The 17,725-nt window shown below is 34.7% G+C and overlaps 1 protein-coding gene across 2 annotated transcripts in view; it reads right to left on the bottom strand.

Annotated features, from left to right (window-relative positions):
- Positions 1-10,149: 10,149 nt before the first annotated feature.
- LOC149065555 (cell adhesion molecule 1-like) overlaps positions 10,150-17,725 on the bottom strand; it is a 247,602-nt gene continuing 240,026 nt past the window's right edge. For both annotated transcript variants that reach the window (XM_089253732.1, XM_089253733.1), the window contains exon 7: positions 10,150-16,352. In XM_089253732.1, the coding sequence (XP_089109858.1) occupies positions 16,267-16,352 (86 nt within the window). In that variant the 3' untranslated portion in view covers positions 10,150-16,266. The remainder of the gene's footprint in view (positions 16,353-17,725) is intronic.

The following is a 17,725-nucleotide window of genomic DNA, read 5'->3' as shown; positions in this document are numbered from 1 at the left end:
TTCTTTCTTTTTTGATATAAGAGACACTACTGCATCAACGTTAAAGCAGGGCACACATTTTTTATGTACAAGGTGTGGCGTCTATAATTAAAGTTACCTTTTTCCGAGATGTCCGTAACTGTATTAAGGGGTCTCACACCTTTTAAAATGATGAAATCTATGTTCTAATAGAAATATCATTAAAAATACTATTTAACCATTGATTTATTTCAAATTTTTTACACATATTTTTAATTATATGTATACTATCATATGTCAGGACAAAGTTTTATACCTCCGTTGATCCTAGAGGCATACTTCCAACAAGAAAAAGTTTCCAAATAACGTGTAGTACTTGGATACTTCATTCATGTTTCAAGGGGTTGTATAGTTATTAAATAGAAAATAACTGTTTACATAGTCCCCGTGTGCCTCAAATCCCAATTAGAAAGTTATTGCCCTGTCTCTCCTGATGGCAAAAAAAAAAAAAAAAAAAATTCAGCTTTAAATGCGGGAAAAGCCGTTTCGCCCGCATTTTAACGCTGTTGTTTTCCAAATTTCCTTCGTTTTTCTAATTCGAATATTTCAGTGAATATTGCACTTAAAAACATGGAATTTTTTTGGTTGGCATCAGGAAATATAGAGCAACAACTTTCTAATAGGATTTTGGGGCACACGGGAACTGTATAAAAAGTTAATTTTTTTATAATAATAACTATACATAGAACCCCTTGAAAGTTGAATGACATATCTGAGTGCTACACGTTATCCGGAAACTTCTTCTAGCTGGAAGTGCACCTCTAGGATCAACGATTCACCAGTAAAATGCCATACTCCCTTTATACTATGCACCCTGCATATCTTTAATACTTTATTTTTTGCAAATTCAAAAAAAAAAAGCATTAAACAGAATGCGCGCATGATAGAATACCATGACATCAATGTAACTGAATAAAAATTGATTCAAAATAAAGCTTCATTTCTTGAACTGAACAGTTCAAGAAATGAAGCAAAAGTTTAAGATTTCATTGACTCAATCTTATTTAAAATTAAATTTTAAACTTTAAATTTTTAATGTCTAAAATTCTTAAATTTAAATTTTAAATTTCTGTAATTATTAAATTTTAAATTTCTGGAATTGTTAAATTTAAAATTTATTTTCAAATAAGATTGAGTCAACGAAATCTCAAACTTTTGCTTCATTTCATGAACTGAACAGTTTCATTCATTCGAATCAATTTTTGTTCAATTACATTGATGTCACGGTATTTCATCCTGCGCGCATTCTGTTTGCATTAATGCATTGCTTTGAAAATTTACAAAAAAAAAGTATCCAAGATATTTAAAACTTTATACCAGCATAGGCTAGCACATACAATCGAAAACATGTGTAGGAAATTTGAAATAAATCAATGGTTAAATAGTATTTGTAATAGTATTTCTATTGGAGCATAGTTTTTCACCATGTTAAAAAGTATGAGGCCCATTAATCAAAAACCATGGAATATTATGCCGTTTTTGAACGTCTTAATGCAGGGATAGGAAGCTAAAATGTAACCCATAGAAGGCATATTTGTGTCTTATTTAAAATTTGATGTTATAGTATTGATTTTTGTGCAGTTGAAGCAATACGATAGCCACCTTAAATCTTAAAAATAGCGTGTTTCTGTGCAGTGTATACTTTTGAAATGTTGCGTCCGTGGCACTTCTCAGGTGTGGCAAATATGGTAGATTGTCACGGCAGGCTAGAAATGAAATTCGAATGGGCTTGGGTCTGAGGATCGGGAGGTTAAGCATTGTGGACGTAGTAACTGATGACTCTTCCATGTGAAGAATGGTTGTTATGTGAAGAAGACCGTTCTGCACGAATAATGTTGTCCGAAACACCGAAACCCGGACATGCTAGCAGCGCCAATTAATATGCATGAGTTGGTGATATTTGTGAAGAGGTGTTTATGCTGAAGATTCATTTCAGGTTCTTCTTAAAAAGTTAATGAAAAATAACTGTATGCTGAAAACTACAGAGAGTCTCAGAAATATTGGTACAAACGTTTAGGGCCACTTGTGTATACATTGTATAAACGGATGATATTCATACAAGAACCCATAACCGGAAACATCACGAGAAAGTGATAGCAAATGCACAAAAAAAGCTGAAATGACACAAGACAGTGATTAGTGGGAAAATATTTATCGGACATATCTCTATTACAATAGGGTAGTAGATACTATATTTGTAACTACAGTTAAATCCACTTTTGCCGACACTGGTGGGACCGAAACGTATTCGTTCATAAAAGAAGGGGTGACAGTCAAAACTGGGATTGTTATTGACCTTTGAAGACCGGACTCACCCCCGCTTCCCATCTCATAGAGATATCGAAGCGCTCCCGGAGGATGGGTGTATCCGGAAAGTTTTATTATAAACAACAAAACATTGTCACCTCAGACGAAGGCAAAAAAAAAATATATATATATATAAAGATGCTCGTCAATCTAAAATCATATAACAGGTGATTAAAATCGAAACAACAAACGCCAATAGGTAATCAAAATTATAAACAAAATTATACGATGATCGCATGGGATTGCTATTGAAAAGCCTCTGAAATGAATCTTAATTATTATTTAGCCATAAAAGAGGAATAAACCCCATCTGCGGGGAGACTGTTGAGAGGTTTTTTACTGTATTTGTAGCTCCTAACCTCTAAACACCCCATAATCCCAGAGATTTTGATGCACAAAAGCAAATAATCGGTGACTCAGTTTATGTCTGTATAGGAAGCATTTGTGATGAATTCGTTGAGTGTCTTGTTCATTTCCCTTAGCCATTCCGTACAATTAGTGTATATTCGCCATCTCAGAGTTCGTATGGCTTCGTGCCAATGCAAATCTCATTCCTTTAGATGATATCTACCTCCCCTAAACGCTAGTAATGTAGCAATATTTCTGAGACAGCCTGTATATGCAATGACAAAAATTTAAAGGGACTTCGTGGCAGCCACCACTAAAAATATACACCATAGATGTGGACAAAACTTCTGGGAAGTGATTTTCAAATGGAACGCCACAGCTTAGATCAGAAACTTGTTTATATCGTAATTCACATGTTACCGAATTTATATTTAATTTTTTTCGCGAAAATTTCTAATATTTTTAAAAAAGGAGACTCATATCTCTCTCTCTCTATAGTGACTATAGTAGACTGTAAAGACAAGAAAATTAAATCCTGAAATGTTTTCAATTTTTTTTTGTCATACAAACCATAAACAAAATACTTGTATAAGTATTAAAAAAACATTCATATCTTTATCAAACATATTTTTTATACAGGGAAGTAAATACTAATTCGTCCTTTATCTCATACAAATACAGGCCACAACAGGCAAAATGCCCAACGAGGTGGCTGTGAAAAAGATGCCCATAATAAATGTGGATATCATATTTCTAAAATACAGTAACCCTCAATTAAAATGCAATAATTAAAACTATTTATATATACATGATAAAATATAGTACAATGTCCATAAAATATATTAATGGTTGTCTTATCTAAGTATGGATAGCTTCTCGATTTACCGCAACATGTTTATCGTATTTCTTTTAAACGTGTCAATTGTGTTAGACTCTACTATTCCATTTATTAACGACTCTATTAAAGATAAATTCCCTGCGAAACCACAACCTAGAATTGTCCCTTACCAATCGATACTGGTTTCCCTTTGTCAGAGCAGTCGATTGACGGAGTATTAATAATTCATGGCCTATTCATCCCGTTAAAAATTTTGAACACTTCGATCATATCCCCTCGGCACACCTGCGTTCTTCCAATGTAGACATCTTCAAACAATGAAGTCTCTCTTCATAACTCGAGCCCCGTGTAGCCAACAAGGACACGCGTAGCTCTTCTCTGCCCCCCTTCAGCCAAGTCTATGTCCCTCTGTATATATGGTGTCCAAACCTTACGGCATACTCCAGTGCGGGACGAACTGAGCCTCCGAAAAGCGGAAAAATGACTTTAGGAGAACGCGAAGAGACCGTTTTGAAAATAAACCCGCGCATTCTATTCCATTTTTTGACTACCGCTGAACAATGCTAAGAAAATCTAAGCCGCTCGTCAATGAGAATTCCCAAATCTGTAACCCTAGTTGCATCCGGGATATTGACACCATTTAACTCGTAAGTGAAACGTGGGTTGTTCGAACCAAATTGAGCGATTATGCACTTTTCAACGCTAAAAGTCATGCTCCATTCATTTGCCCATGTTGCAATACTGTTTGTAGAATTGTCCTATCCCTGTTCCTTTGATTCCCGACTATCCCCATTAGCTTCACGTCATCTGCGAATTTGCTAACAATTCCATCGATACCCTGATCGAGTTTATCGATAAAGAGTGAAACAGTATGGGACCAAAAACAATTCCTTGAGAAACTGCACTTTTGATGCCTGTCCAATCAGAGAATTCCCCGTTCACCATAACCCGTTGTGACCTATCTCCTAGCCTATCTCCTAATCCAATTCAGTAGTTTCCAATCCTAATCTCGGGTAAACGCTACAAGAGTTTACCATTAACATCAACTTTTTGTCGTAAAGGTATTGTTTTAATATTAAAAAAATGCTCAGAAATCCCCCTGTACCAGATTTGAAAGTAATAAATAAAATAAAATAAAAATTGTGTGTGCGTCACAAAATAAATAGTTTAAATTTTAATACGGTACCCCTTTTCCTAACTTCTAATCCCATTCTTTTTAACAGCAATGTTCGCTGAGATATTTTAATTAAAAAGTCGGAAAAGGTGAAAAAGAAAAGATAGTGAGCCTATGCGTTTGTTTATGCTGTTTTTTCCGCCACCATTTCTCAGATTTTTGAATTCAAAAATCTCAGCAAATTGAGCTATCAAAACAAAATATCTCACTTGAAAATGTGTGATTTTTTTTGTTAGTTAGAAGACAGGGGACCGTGTAAAAATTTAGATTTTCTAATTTTATGACGCACACTGTACTTACTCTCTTGAAGCTGGTGCAGAGTGATTTCAGGACAGATTTTGAGGATTTATTAAATTAAAACCGTTGCTCTACGACGAACGGTTGATGACATAAAGGCCGCATTAGGACATACTGGACACGCAGTATAGAAAGATATAAACCAGCAGTATATAAATAAGGAAATTTAAATTTAAGATATTATATAAAAAAAAAAACGTGTTCCAAATTAAAGGCATCATCAAATCAAAACAAACGCATTTGAAAATTTCAGAGAATTGTCATCTGAATTTGCGACAGTTTTTAGTTTGGCAAACATCTTGTAAATCTCGGAATGTGTTGCAAAATTTAGATTTGCATTTGTAGAAGTTCCAGAAACGTGCTATCATCGCTGAATACGAACTCGAGAGAATTCTCATTCCGTTGCTTCGAGCTTGATGTTTACACGATAAATGTACATCATGTCATTTTAATGAATACGACACGCGTGGCAAAATACTTCAAAGTAGCACTCGTCTAACAAATTGACTTGGATGGCTTAAAACAAAAGGATAATAATAAGGTAATTTATATTAAACATCGTACAAACCATTCTGGCGATTACTGTACCGGAAACCAGTTTAGGTTAACGCTTGACAAACTATGAGTAACGTCGATGAGGATAACGTTCTTGTCATCTAATCATCTAATTAAAAATAAATGCATCATACTCGGAAAAGTAGACTCTTATACGTATGGAAACGCGAAAAGCCCTAAATCACTCATTGTTAAGTGTATAAATTCCACAGCAGTACGTCAGAAATAGTATATATGTATTTCCAGGAAACAAAGTTCCGGTTAAGCCGTTTTCCTCTTTGTTAATTAGAAAAAGAACGATACGTAATTTGATGAAAGATATTTTTATTTCATGGCTATTGTACGGTCTTTTTAAAGACATCATGGAAGTGTACATGAAAAAAGAATTAGATTACACTAAAGAATACTTAATAAAACCAAACAAAAAGATTCTAAGATGTCTCACGCTTTGATCATTTATCTTCATAAAAAAAAAAGGATACGAGATCATATAATTCTTTCAAAATCTTAGAATCTTGCAATTGCCGGAAGGTTTTTAAGACTCAACTCTCTCAAAAGCAGTACTTTATTCGCATGAGATATTTACGAGAAAATATGTACGCAATGAATAAAAATGTAGAAATTTTCACTTTTCTTTAAAGCTCCGTCTCCTCTATAAAGCATTGTGTCGCTGTGGGCAAAATTTGATCTTTAATCATTGTATGTAAAAAAAGCTGATGTTCAATCTTGCGAGTTTTATGTACGAATGTGATATCCTTGAGGCTCTTCTAATTCTAGATTGCCGCATAAGATTTCCAGAGATTTGCTATACTTAAACTGAACAGTATATAATGACAGTTTTTAGCTTACCTGAGATCGCAAAGTGTCAAGGTTGTCTCGAAATAATGAAGTATGTCCCTCGAAATGCCTTGAGTGAAATCAGGTAAGTTTGGTTAAAAAAGGCTTGACTTGTTCTTTGAATATAAAAGGAGATTAAAAAATCGTGAATAAAGATTTCGTGGTGGAATTTTAAAATATACCGGATGTTTTACGGCTTGAATTTTTACGCTTCGAAGAAAATTTTATAAAGTTTGTGGAATATTTAAAGTTTTCGAAGAGTTCCGCTTTCTGAATTATAAACTAAGTTGTGTTTGTTACCTTCTTAATGACGGTTGGAAATTTTCATCTGCAACGCAGACTCGATTTTATAGCTTTCTAATAAAACTTTTTAATCACTAGTGATAGTGTCGATCGAATAGTAATTTCTAACCACGTTGAATATTAAGGTCGAGAAAGTTGAATGTAGTTTAGTCTCTCACCAATTGATATTCTCAAGAAAAATTCAAGAAAATAGCTCTACAGGAAAGCACAGAAATTTACTGGAAATCTATTTATAGTTTATTCTTTTCGCGATCCAAAGCGAATTTCCGTTCAAATGGAAATGCCCCGAAGAGATCGCATGAGACTTGAATAAAGTTTACGCAAGAAGCTAGCAATTTCCGATTTTCTTAGTAATTGTAACACCTACGGGTCGAGTGCTCTATCAGATCCTTGAGACGCTTTGCCTGAATGGCGAATTTGCATAAGCAATACTGTTTGTTACTTAACGATAATCTCAAAATCGAAAACTCGAACTTTCTGACCTCGATTTATATATTCTAGGTTTATATTAAGTCCGCAAATCTCTTCAGCCTCCTGCTATATTCATCGTATTCTTTAATCCCGGTAGAGAAATTTAGAGGTAAATAATGCTTCTTTCCAAACATTTTGCTGCCAAGACTTCTGAGCTGAAAATCAATAAAATACAGAACGTAAATTTTTTAAATTTTCATTTAACTTCAGAATCCCTCAGTAACCAATCTTATTTTCAGTTCTGAGAACATTGCGTCAGTTCAGATTTCAGGCGAATAAAAAACTGGTAAATATAGAGGAATATTACAATTGCAATGTAAGGTTATCGGAACAAGAAAATAGTTAGTTCTGTTCAAAATAAATGGAAACAGTCTTTGCCTTTGTTGAAACTGTGATTTGTATCCTCAAGTTTTGTGTATCTTCGTATTTTTTTGCGAAATATAGTTAACAAAACAGCGGTATCCTTTAGTGCCGATTACATACATACCGCGGCGTCTTAATTGTAGCTTATTTTTTTCAGGGGTTGGAATAGACATAAATATATGAAAAAATAATTTGAAAAATATAATTTTTTTAAAAATTCATGGCTTTCCACCCCAGTAAAAAAATAAGCATTTTTTTCCAAAAAAAACACAAAAAATACGTGAACAAAAATCTGTTTCATTCTTTAAGATTTCATTATTAATAAATAAAATTCTTGCATCTCGAATTATACGATGATGTTTTTTTTCAAAGTTGTGAAATTGGCATCTGCGGATTATACGCAGGCAATTACAGTAGCTAATAATGGCAAAAAAACCTTTAAAATCAATGAGACAACCACCGAAGCGTCTTAACCTTTACGATTTTTGAATATTATGAAAATTTCGTTCGTTTAAGCATTGAATTTCTGAAAAGATACATTCACTTATATTACAGTATATTTCCATTTAATATAATGTATTTAACATTCCAGCTTGGCAGAGTCTCTGTGCTGTCAGTCGCGACTTAATCAGATGCAACCACTACGAGATTTTAATTAATTGATCGACGAAGCTCTTAAAATAAAATCCATATATTTTTGTGCCCTAAATTATATTAAAGAAATATTACAATGAAATTGACTGTCATCGATCATTATATCATTATCAACTTCTAATATTATGTACTGAAGTATAGGGTGTGCATAATTGAAGTTCTTTTTCCTGAGCTGTCTACAGCTTTAACAATTAATCGGAGAATTATGAAATTTCAGGAATGCCTTAATGAAATGATGGGAAAATTTTTGAGGTCTTTCAAAAACTAAGTCTCTGCTCAGCTTTTAGTGCGAGATCACTGTTTTTGTAAAAAAAGTTTTATCAGCAAAGCACGTTCTTGTAACCTCAGCGTCATGTACAAGTATAAGAACCTCCTAAATGTTACCAAGAGGCATTGATTATACTCTTTAATGAAGAAATGGGAATGAAAATGAGGGGTTGTGTTGGAGATGTTTAGGTACTATGTCATGAACCTTGATTAGTTTAGTTACATGTTTTAAAAAAATTAGCCTGTGCTCACTTTGATATGCATAGGAATATTCAGTAGTGAACGCCGAAACTGATTTTTTTTTGCTTTTAATTCCTTTTGCAAGCTTCCATTAAAACATTCTCAACGATATGTAGCATTCTGATGAATATTTTACGGCTGTATAAAGCTCAGAATTGGAGAATTTCAACTATGCACACCCTGCATTTTCAAGTATTCTGTTGGGGGCAGCAATTGTAAACGACATTTACCTCGATAAAACTAAAAAATCATAGTGAGTACGACATGAAATGATACTGCAATGCAGAACCCTGCCTAGGAAACTTATTTCACGAGAAACCAAACTCTTCTATTTAATTCTGAAGTTCTTATAACTCATGGGAATTAAATCTAAAGTTCAGCCAAAGTACTTGATCCTCAAAAGAGTGTTCAAAAACGAGATGTATTTTCATTATATTAATCGAAAGTTTCTTTCAGTTCAACGCTTAAAGCTACTCCAAGGAGTTTTCACGATCCGAAAATTTTGACTTCCCGTCAAAGTTCTGACAAACTTCGCCATATAATTGAGATAAAATAGCATGAATACTTTTCAAAAGTTGAATAGCTTCTGTTTCCATGTTTAGGAAATCGATATTTTAATTCCTCCGTGAAATATTAATCACAATATATTTCGCATTCTATTCCATTTTCAAATATCCTCTGCTGAAAGTGATAATTATATAATATACTGGGTTCCTCTCTTATCGCGTTGTCCAATAGCTAATTCCTTATATAGTTTTAAGTTGATCTCTAATTAAAAATTATTTTCAAGTTACCATAGTCATAGGAGCCGTTTAGATCTAAAAAAGTTATTTTTGAAAAGGTTTGAAATTAAACTTTTATACGGTCGTGTAAGTAAAATTTAGTTCAATTTATTTTTCTTTTTTTGTAATTTACTTTACTTATTTTTGTAATTTATTTTATTCATTTTTTCGTAATTTATTTATTTCTATATTTTATTTTTATAATTCATTGATCAGCAGCATCTTAACAACTCCTGACGCATACCATGTATTGAAATTTGAAAAAAAATAATATCGATTATTGATATAAACTTTTGTGCGGCCCCTTGAAAATTGCTCAGAATGATGCATTTTCAGAAGAGAAAACTGCCCAAAAACCATAAAATTGAATATTCTATGTTTCGTCGTAAAAGAATTGATATTTTTCGTTCAATATTAAAGTATACATGGTGTGAAAAGGGAGTGTGTAAATATTTAAATTTATAACTTTTTAAACAATAATCGATTTTTTTATTTAAATGGCTTTTAAAATAATGTGTGATAATATCGAAAATATCTTTTGTGCTTGTAAGTTACCTCTAATGGTATAGGAATGAGCTATTGGAGAACGATGTTTTTAAATACTAGTTGACGTCATGTTATATACAAATAAGTAAAAAATGCACATACACAATATGAAGAACTGAAGCGCAGTCTTTTCGAATGTTGGTAAAAATTTTATTTATGAACATCTCATTACATTTTTGTAATTGAAAGCATATTTGATGACAGAAATGAGAAACAAAGAAGAAAGACAGCGAGAGTTTATATATATTGAAAACAATGACAACAAATACTCATAAAAAAAATTGCAAATGCAAAATAATTTCGGAATATATCGACACACAGAACTCAGATAGCGTGAATGGCGGTCGGTGAAGTGGCTACAGGAAGGCCGTCGCACCCACGAGATACATAATAATTTTCAATTAGTAACTCTTTGGGTATACACACAAAATGTACTTCTTTCTCATTAGAGTGATTTATGAGTTTTTGACTTGACGAATGACATCGCATTTTGAAACAGACAATGAAGCGTCATTTGCTTTAATAAATTGGGGAAACACTTCTGTTGTTGTGGAGAAGTTACAAGCTGATTCTTGACACAATGATATAGGTTAGTTCTTTTTTTTTTTTCAAATTTTATTCAGTAAAAAGTGAAAAAAATATCATGCTTTTCAGGAAAGTAAATAAAAAATTAAAAGTGGCGTGATATTTTCTTAAGTGATATATCATTCTTTTTGTTCGTATGCCGTTGGTGATTTTATCATCATTTGTCTATTTCAATTAATGTAATTTATAGAATAGTAGACGTCACATAACTTGGCTTGAGGGTAGGCTAAAAATCCCGGCCTAGGCCTTGACTCTCAAATCTGTTTTCGAGAAAGTACGACAGAATAATAAAAATTAAATAGAATTTTTGTATTGGAATTTTTCTTCCGTTTTCGTGTTGAAACAAAGTGTATTTTTTGTGTGGATAGTTTATAGATGTACAGAAAATTACTTTATTAAGCAAGCGTAACGTCGATTTTACTGGTGTACTAGTACATCATTGCACGTTACCTATTCTAGAGTTATAGGTTGAGGAAGGGTCGAGGTATTAGGCGCAAGCAACTCCCAGTTAATTAAATACGACATAAATCTCATGATCAAAATTTTCTTACAATACAATCATGTTTTTAAACTGATACAAGATCATGGAAAATAAATTACCTGTTAACGTTATTTATGCTTATTTGCTAAAATTAAATATCTTATCGTACATTTTGGTTTGAACTCTAATAGAAACTTTGAGGAGATATAGAGAGCATCTATATATTCTCACGTTGGAAAGCATGATTGGTGGTTGAGACACAGAACTTTTATTCTGTGGAAGACCTTCAAACTAGGGTGCACAAAACCAGGGATATCATATGGTAAGGGTTGATTCACCGGAGTCGGTACCAGCTGACGTCATTGCTCTGACAGAAGTGAGTAATTTTGCCTGTTGTGGCCTTGTATTTGTATTTGTTAGTTTGCAATCTCTGTACTGCCCTTTTTAGTGGATCTTTCCAAAAGTAAGGTAACTTTTTGATTACTGTCATTAGTATCTGCATATTCATTGGTTTGCTTCTTCAACATTTTAAACATCTACAATAAGAAATATAGGTATTTTGAATATTTTCCGCAAAGAATATTTTTCTCGGATTCATTTAAGTTGAATTACGTACGTTATTTCAATTTTATTCAAGTGATATATAAAAGCCAATTCGATACAGATAATTTCAATTTTTTTATAAGGTTTTTGATAGTATTTGATTATATTTGTGGTTTCATTTGAAATAGGTGTGATTTATAAAAACGTTGACTTCGTTTTTACAAATACAACTGCAACATAAAAACATGGGAGGGGAAAAATATAAGTATTAATATAAATGTTTGAAGTTATTTTATTATTTTCTTTATGGAGTGCTGATATCAAAAGGCTTTTGTTACTTTTTCCCAGCTAATTCTCTCGAATATTTATGTGTTTATTTTTCACTGAGCTAACTTCCAACACATTACCTTGCATCCGCGTCTGGGCAGAAACTGGTGTACCTGTCGTGTTCTATATATTGATATCATTCTGGATCTTCGGAAACACATTTTGTGGGCTCTAGTCGGCCCATGCGTTAAGATGGATAAGCAAATCACAAAACTCACATTTGCTTGTTTATCACTGATTAACATGAGGATCCCCAGAAAATGAATACCACACGAGCACGCATACCACTGACACGAAACAAGACTACGAGCGAGAAATTACTCGTTTAAAACCGTAAAATAAGCGACTAAAATGTAAAATAAGCCACATAAATAGCACGTGTATGATGCCCTCAGCTAAAAGGTATCAGAGCAGTGACCTCACATATCAGCACCGAGACCACGCCCACTGAGCCAAGGCAGCAAGCGCGAATCCAAAGAACTGAAACAGCCCTTACTGAATAGCCTTGGCACGAAACACTAGATGCCTCTGAAATGGACTAAGTTGCCAAAATCACCATCGCCAATATCAGCAGTGTAGATGACACATGCAATCCTGTAGATATCACCAGTGGTGACGGTTGTTTTGTTACGAGGTCCTTCAGATTTTCAGAATTTTAATGAGTATTTAATACATCGTATGACGGTCTCTAAAGCTAGATCCACACTCATGTTCAATCTGGCCAAATAGTTATTTGAAACTATTTGTCTCTATATATTTTTTGCCTCCCTCTACTACAATAAAGCACCAGCACATTGGCTGACTACACACTGGCCTAGCCTGGACCAATAATCCTTGAATAATATTTGTTTCGAGAACACTCTTCGTGTTGTAACTGTTGATGTTCTTCGACAAATGTGTCGCCTGATGGATTTGGAGATCGGGAAGGAATGCGACTCTCCTTTTACTTGGATTGGGGCTACTACTTTGCCACACACCATCTCCGGTCATATCGACATACAAAAATTTATTACCGATAGAGTTGGGTGGGAAAAGAAGTTGCCATAGTGGTCACCTAAGGTTCGTCGGGAAAGAGCTTGTTACTTCTGTTCTTTCTCCAGGATCGAACCCGCGGACCAGACGGAAACCTTGATGGTGGTGGATGAGCATCTCACCAAGGTGCCAGTCGGGCGATTAGGTTGGGAGCTGGAAGGACCTGGTCATTCTCTTCGACCAGTCTCCCAATACCTTCCAGCCCACAACATTTGACGAACATTGCCAATGGTGAAGCGGTAACATTGCTCGCCCATGGCCAATTTCGGAACGTATCAGGCCTGGCTGGACACCAGTGAGTTCTTGGCTTCACAGAAAGAAAGGAAGCCTCGATCGCCCATCTGGATGTTTGGAGAACCTAGCCTTAATACTTTCATGGGACGTTTCCAGTCATGCTTTTATACTTGAATATGGTTAATTTTGATGTTATCTATATCTATCCTCAAAATTTCTTCGTTGAATTTTGAACCATAGATATTATAAATTTACCAAATAGACTTTGTAAAAATCTAAAAATATATGGCGTATTTACTAAGCATCGCCATAACCAATTTATAAATAAAACCTCAGACACGTGTAGCAAGGAATCTCCGTCAAATCCGTACTCCGTAACTGCTAAATTGAACCCGTAAGAATTCCGTTTTTTGGTGGGATAGTTAAGCTCTGCCCATTGATCTTGTGATAATTGTTCATGAATATGTGATGCCAAATTATTGAAAATTTGATGCGATATAGTCATTTTACCTGTTTAATAATTTAACTGAAATAGAATTGAATATTGTGCGTGCTTTTTGAGCTTTAGCGTTTTACTCAAATTACAATCAATGGAGTACTTGCACGTCAAAAACTAGAAAGAATTCTGGCATGACGCCACGACCAGCAGTGACTAGAGCGAAACGGAACAATTTTATCATTCAAATGACTGTATTGATGTGATAAACATCGAGAGGAGGGTCTGTTGAAACTGTTTCGCCAAGTTTCGCATCCATGCACGTGATTAGAGAGAAATTATAATGAGCGATTTTAACTTTGTGCCTTGCATGCACGGCAACCGAGAATCTGGCGCATAAATTTCCAATTCATTAGGACTGGTTTCGAATTCTGATAAGGGATACGGAATAAGCTTTATAGACTGCATTTCCTGGTAGTATAGTCGACACCCGGTTTAGGAACTTAATTCGTTCCAGAAGTCAGTTAGTGAACACAATTGTTCACAAACCGAAATAATTTTCTCCATAGGAATAAATGTAAACTAATTCGTTCCTGGGACTCCAAAGATTTCCAGTGCAAAATTTTACAATAGTGCTTAGAGAAAATAGCGTTGCTTCTACTGTAGATTGTTCAGAGAACATCTGAATTCTCTTCTGTGTGTGTGTAGCTTTTTTTTTTTTGAGATCTTTTATTTTTTCTCTCTCTCTTTTTAATGTGATAATCACATATTCCCAAGAGATCTTTACAATCTGTCCAGGGTAATTTGTTAATAAACATCCATGCCCGAACCGGGATTCGAACCCAGACTTGCACAGTCAGAGACTAGTTCCCTAACCACTCGACTGCCAGGCGGCTTTTTTCTTATGATTTACAATTAATTCTTGATTCTAGCACGAAACATAGTTAATCGGTTTTTACTGTTGACATGCAATCTCCTTTGGCCCGAGAGACAATCACAAACAATTCCAATCGTACTTGCGTAACTGCTTATATCCTATACAGGGCAGAACCGGGCAAAGTTTAGTTTCGTTAATATCATCTATAATCTCAATGTCAAAGCTCTTGAAATTTCGGCCTGCCAACCAATCTGGCCACAATTCCTCTCAAATCAAATCCATGGTTCTGTAAGTCACTTGCTGCCAAGCCTTATCAATAAAAACTATGAACAATGTAGAATATTAAATGCTGTTTCCAGAAGTCAGTGAGTGTTCATTCGGCGTCAGAGATTATTGAAAAACATCTCTGAAAAAGTTCTTGGCCTTCCTAAAGTTCGAAATGACCTGCTCTGGGCTGGAGGAGTCATATTTGGAGGAAAGAACTGTAAAAAAAGCCGCCATTTGTGACGAAAGATTTCTTAATTTCTTATATATTTAACGTCTTTGGAATTAGCTTAATTTTTCCCGGCTTGCATGCTCGTAAACGAAAATTTCGTAAGCCGAGACGTTCGTAAACCGAGGGTTGACTATTATATTTTGACAATTTCCGACTCACATGCACCTAAGTATGAGGACTGAAAAAGTTACCGCAGATTTCTATCACACGGAGTACGGATTTTTACGGCTGACCATGTTTCATTAAGTAGAAAGCGCGGCATCTCGCCAATTATTGTCAATTTGCGGCCAATAATATCTCGAATTACTCACCAATAACACAATTAAAACAAAAGTAGAATAGTTGGTGTTGGCTTTCACGGCCGGCATCCAAATTGACTAACAAGTGCTGTTTCGCCGTGGTCGTAACCATACAGCGATAAGGTGCCCTTTGTATCAACTTTTCCGACTCGACTTGCTGTTGTTTCTCGCGATTCTCTGGATCGCTCATGCTCACTCGGAATTGGCTGAGAACGGTTCGCAACGGTTACTGCGCCAATTCCCACCAATCGCAAAATAATAACCGTTCTCAGCCAAACCCGAATGAGCATGAGGTATGCATCCAATCGCAGAAAACTGCAGCAACCGTAGCCGAAAAAGTTGACAAGGAGGGTACCTCGTTGGGTTCAATGTATATAATTTTTTTAAAACTGATTTTTATTTTCTAAAAGAAAAGTGGGAAAACGGGAAAGATTTTTAAAATACAGAATGTGTAAACTAAATACGGACGTCCGGTAACACTATGTTAATGTGTATGCTAGTGATGAAACATTAAAATAAACTCCCAACGTGCAAATTTTTAGCTCATTATACCATATTCAAATTATAAGTCACCTTTTTTAGGCAATAGATCAAGCATGATGCGACAACTGATATACATGAATATAAATTAATATAATTTCCCCTTAGTGAAATAAGCCGGTGCATGTTGATTATTAAAAAGAAATGTAACGAGAACATTAAATAAAAGGAACATAGACCTTACTCAAATGTTTTTCTTGGAAGTTGTATCGGTTTTTTTTTTGTTTGGCAGAGTTGACATATCGACATGATGCCAGAAAAATCTGATTCAGATGTATACTTTTTCTGTACAGAACATTTTTGTTTAGTGTTGAATTTGATTTTTTGGTGTATTATTATTATTATTTTTCTTTAACGATATCTTCTGTGGCTATTATCAGAGCCTTTTATTGTTTTGGAGGTGACCAAAGAAATGCTCAAATAGCTGACAGATCATGGTAAGATAACAGTATCAGTGGGGTCAGCCATAGCAACAACCATATCGATTCATTCTGTCTTGCTCCTGAAAAGAAAAAAGTGATAAGCGTTTTTATATTTTATTTTATTTTTTTAACACAGAAATAACTTGTGTAAAACATTTATTGTAAAGGCACCAAAGAACACTTTCTTTACTATGTTAGTTTTGGGCTTAATCCTTAGAAATTGGGTAGCGAGAAATTCTCCCTTCGGTTCATTTTACCGATAATGGCCGAACGAATCCAAATGTTATTGGAGAATTTCGGATATATATATATATATAGTCACATCTGTTAAATAAACGTAAAATGGGTCTTAAAATTGGAAATCGTACTTATAGAGCGTTCATCATTATTTTATTTATTTATTATTATCCAGTATTTTCAAATCGAAAACGTAATGATGCGAGAAAATGATTTGGACGTACTTTTGAGGATTAAAATTTTAATCAATATTATTCACGAACTCTTGTGAATTCATCATAATTATGAAATGGTTGTCGTTACCGTTGAAATTATAATTGGATGTGAAATGATTGAAATGAAGGTTGAATGAATATAACGGCGGCATAAAATCTGCTTTATGTAAATGTGTGTTTCAGCAAGAATATTCTCAAGATAAACCTCGGGGAATTATGGCTGAGCGCACGCCGGTTAGACACGACTAGACAAGACAGTTTTAGACAAGCTTAGTCATTGTTGATCCCAATGATTTGTGCGGCGCAATGTTCAACGATTAGTCACACAAATTGAAACGCTGCGTCATATAAACCAATGTAACCAAAAATGATTAAGCTTGTCTGAAGCTGTCTTGTCTAACCAACACCACCTATAGAAGATAGCCTCCGCACGAAGTCTATGACTTCACTGGAGAAGGCCATGTCACCTATAGCCATTGGATAAACCAGGCCAACAGATGTGCCACCTTTACCCTTTTTTGTAGTGTATCCAATGGCTATAGGTGAGATGGCCTTCTTCAGTGACGTCACGAGCTTCGTGCGGAGGCCTTCTTCTATAGGTGGTGTTTGTCTGACCGGTGTGCTCCCAGCCTTACGCTAATTTCACTCTCCCCGTAAAAAATTCAACTTTCTGAATTTCATGAACTGCAATCGCATGTTTGTCGAATGAGCTACATTTTTTGAAATAAACGTGTATACGGGGTATTCAGAAAAACACTGAAAATACTGAAAGGGCAATTAAGACATACGATAACAATCCAAAATTACGTAGGAACATATGTGTGCAAACGCCACCCGGAAAAGCTACAGGAGTTGTTGCGTCACACACTTTGAAAACAATTTCGAACTCAGCAAGCATGAAGTGAAAATTCTGACAACATAAATACGTTAGGGACACACATGCATTCAGAACACACATTCTTGCATGTACCAATCCTTTAGAAATTCCGCGTGGGCTGCAC

Source organism: Pholcus phalangioides, unplaced genomic scaffold, assembly GCF_987345545.1.
Source record: "Pholcus phalangioides strain wild (caught in Gottingen) unplaced genomic scaffold, Ppha-v1.0 ptg000039l_1, whole genome shotgun sequence".
NCBI lineage: Eukaryota > Metazoa > Arthropoda > Arachnida > Araneae > Pholcidae > Pholcus > Pholcus phalangioides.
The sequence above is the reverse complement of the archived record's forward strand: the minus strand, read 5'-3'. Positions and strand labels throughout refer to the sequence as shown.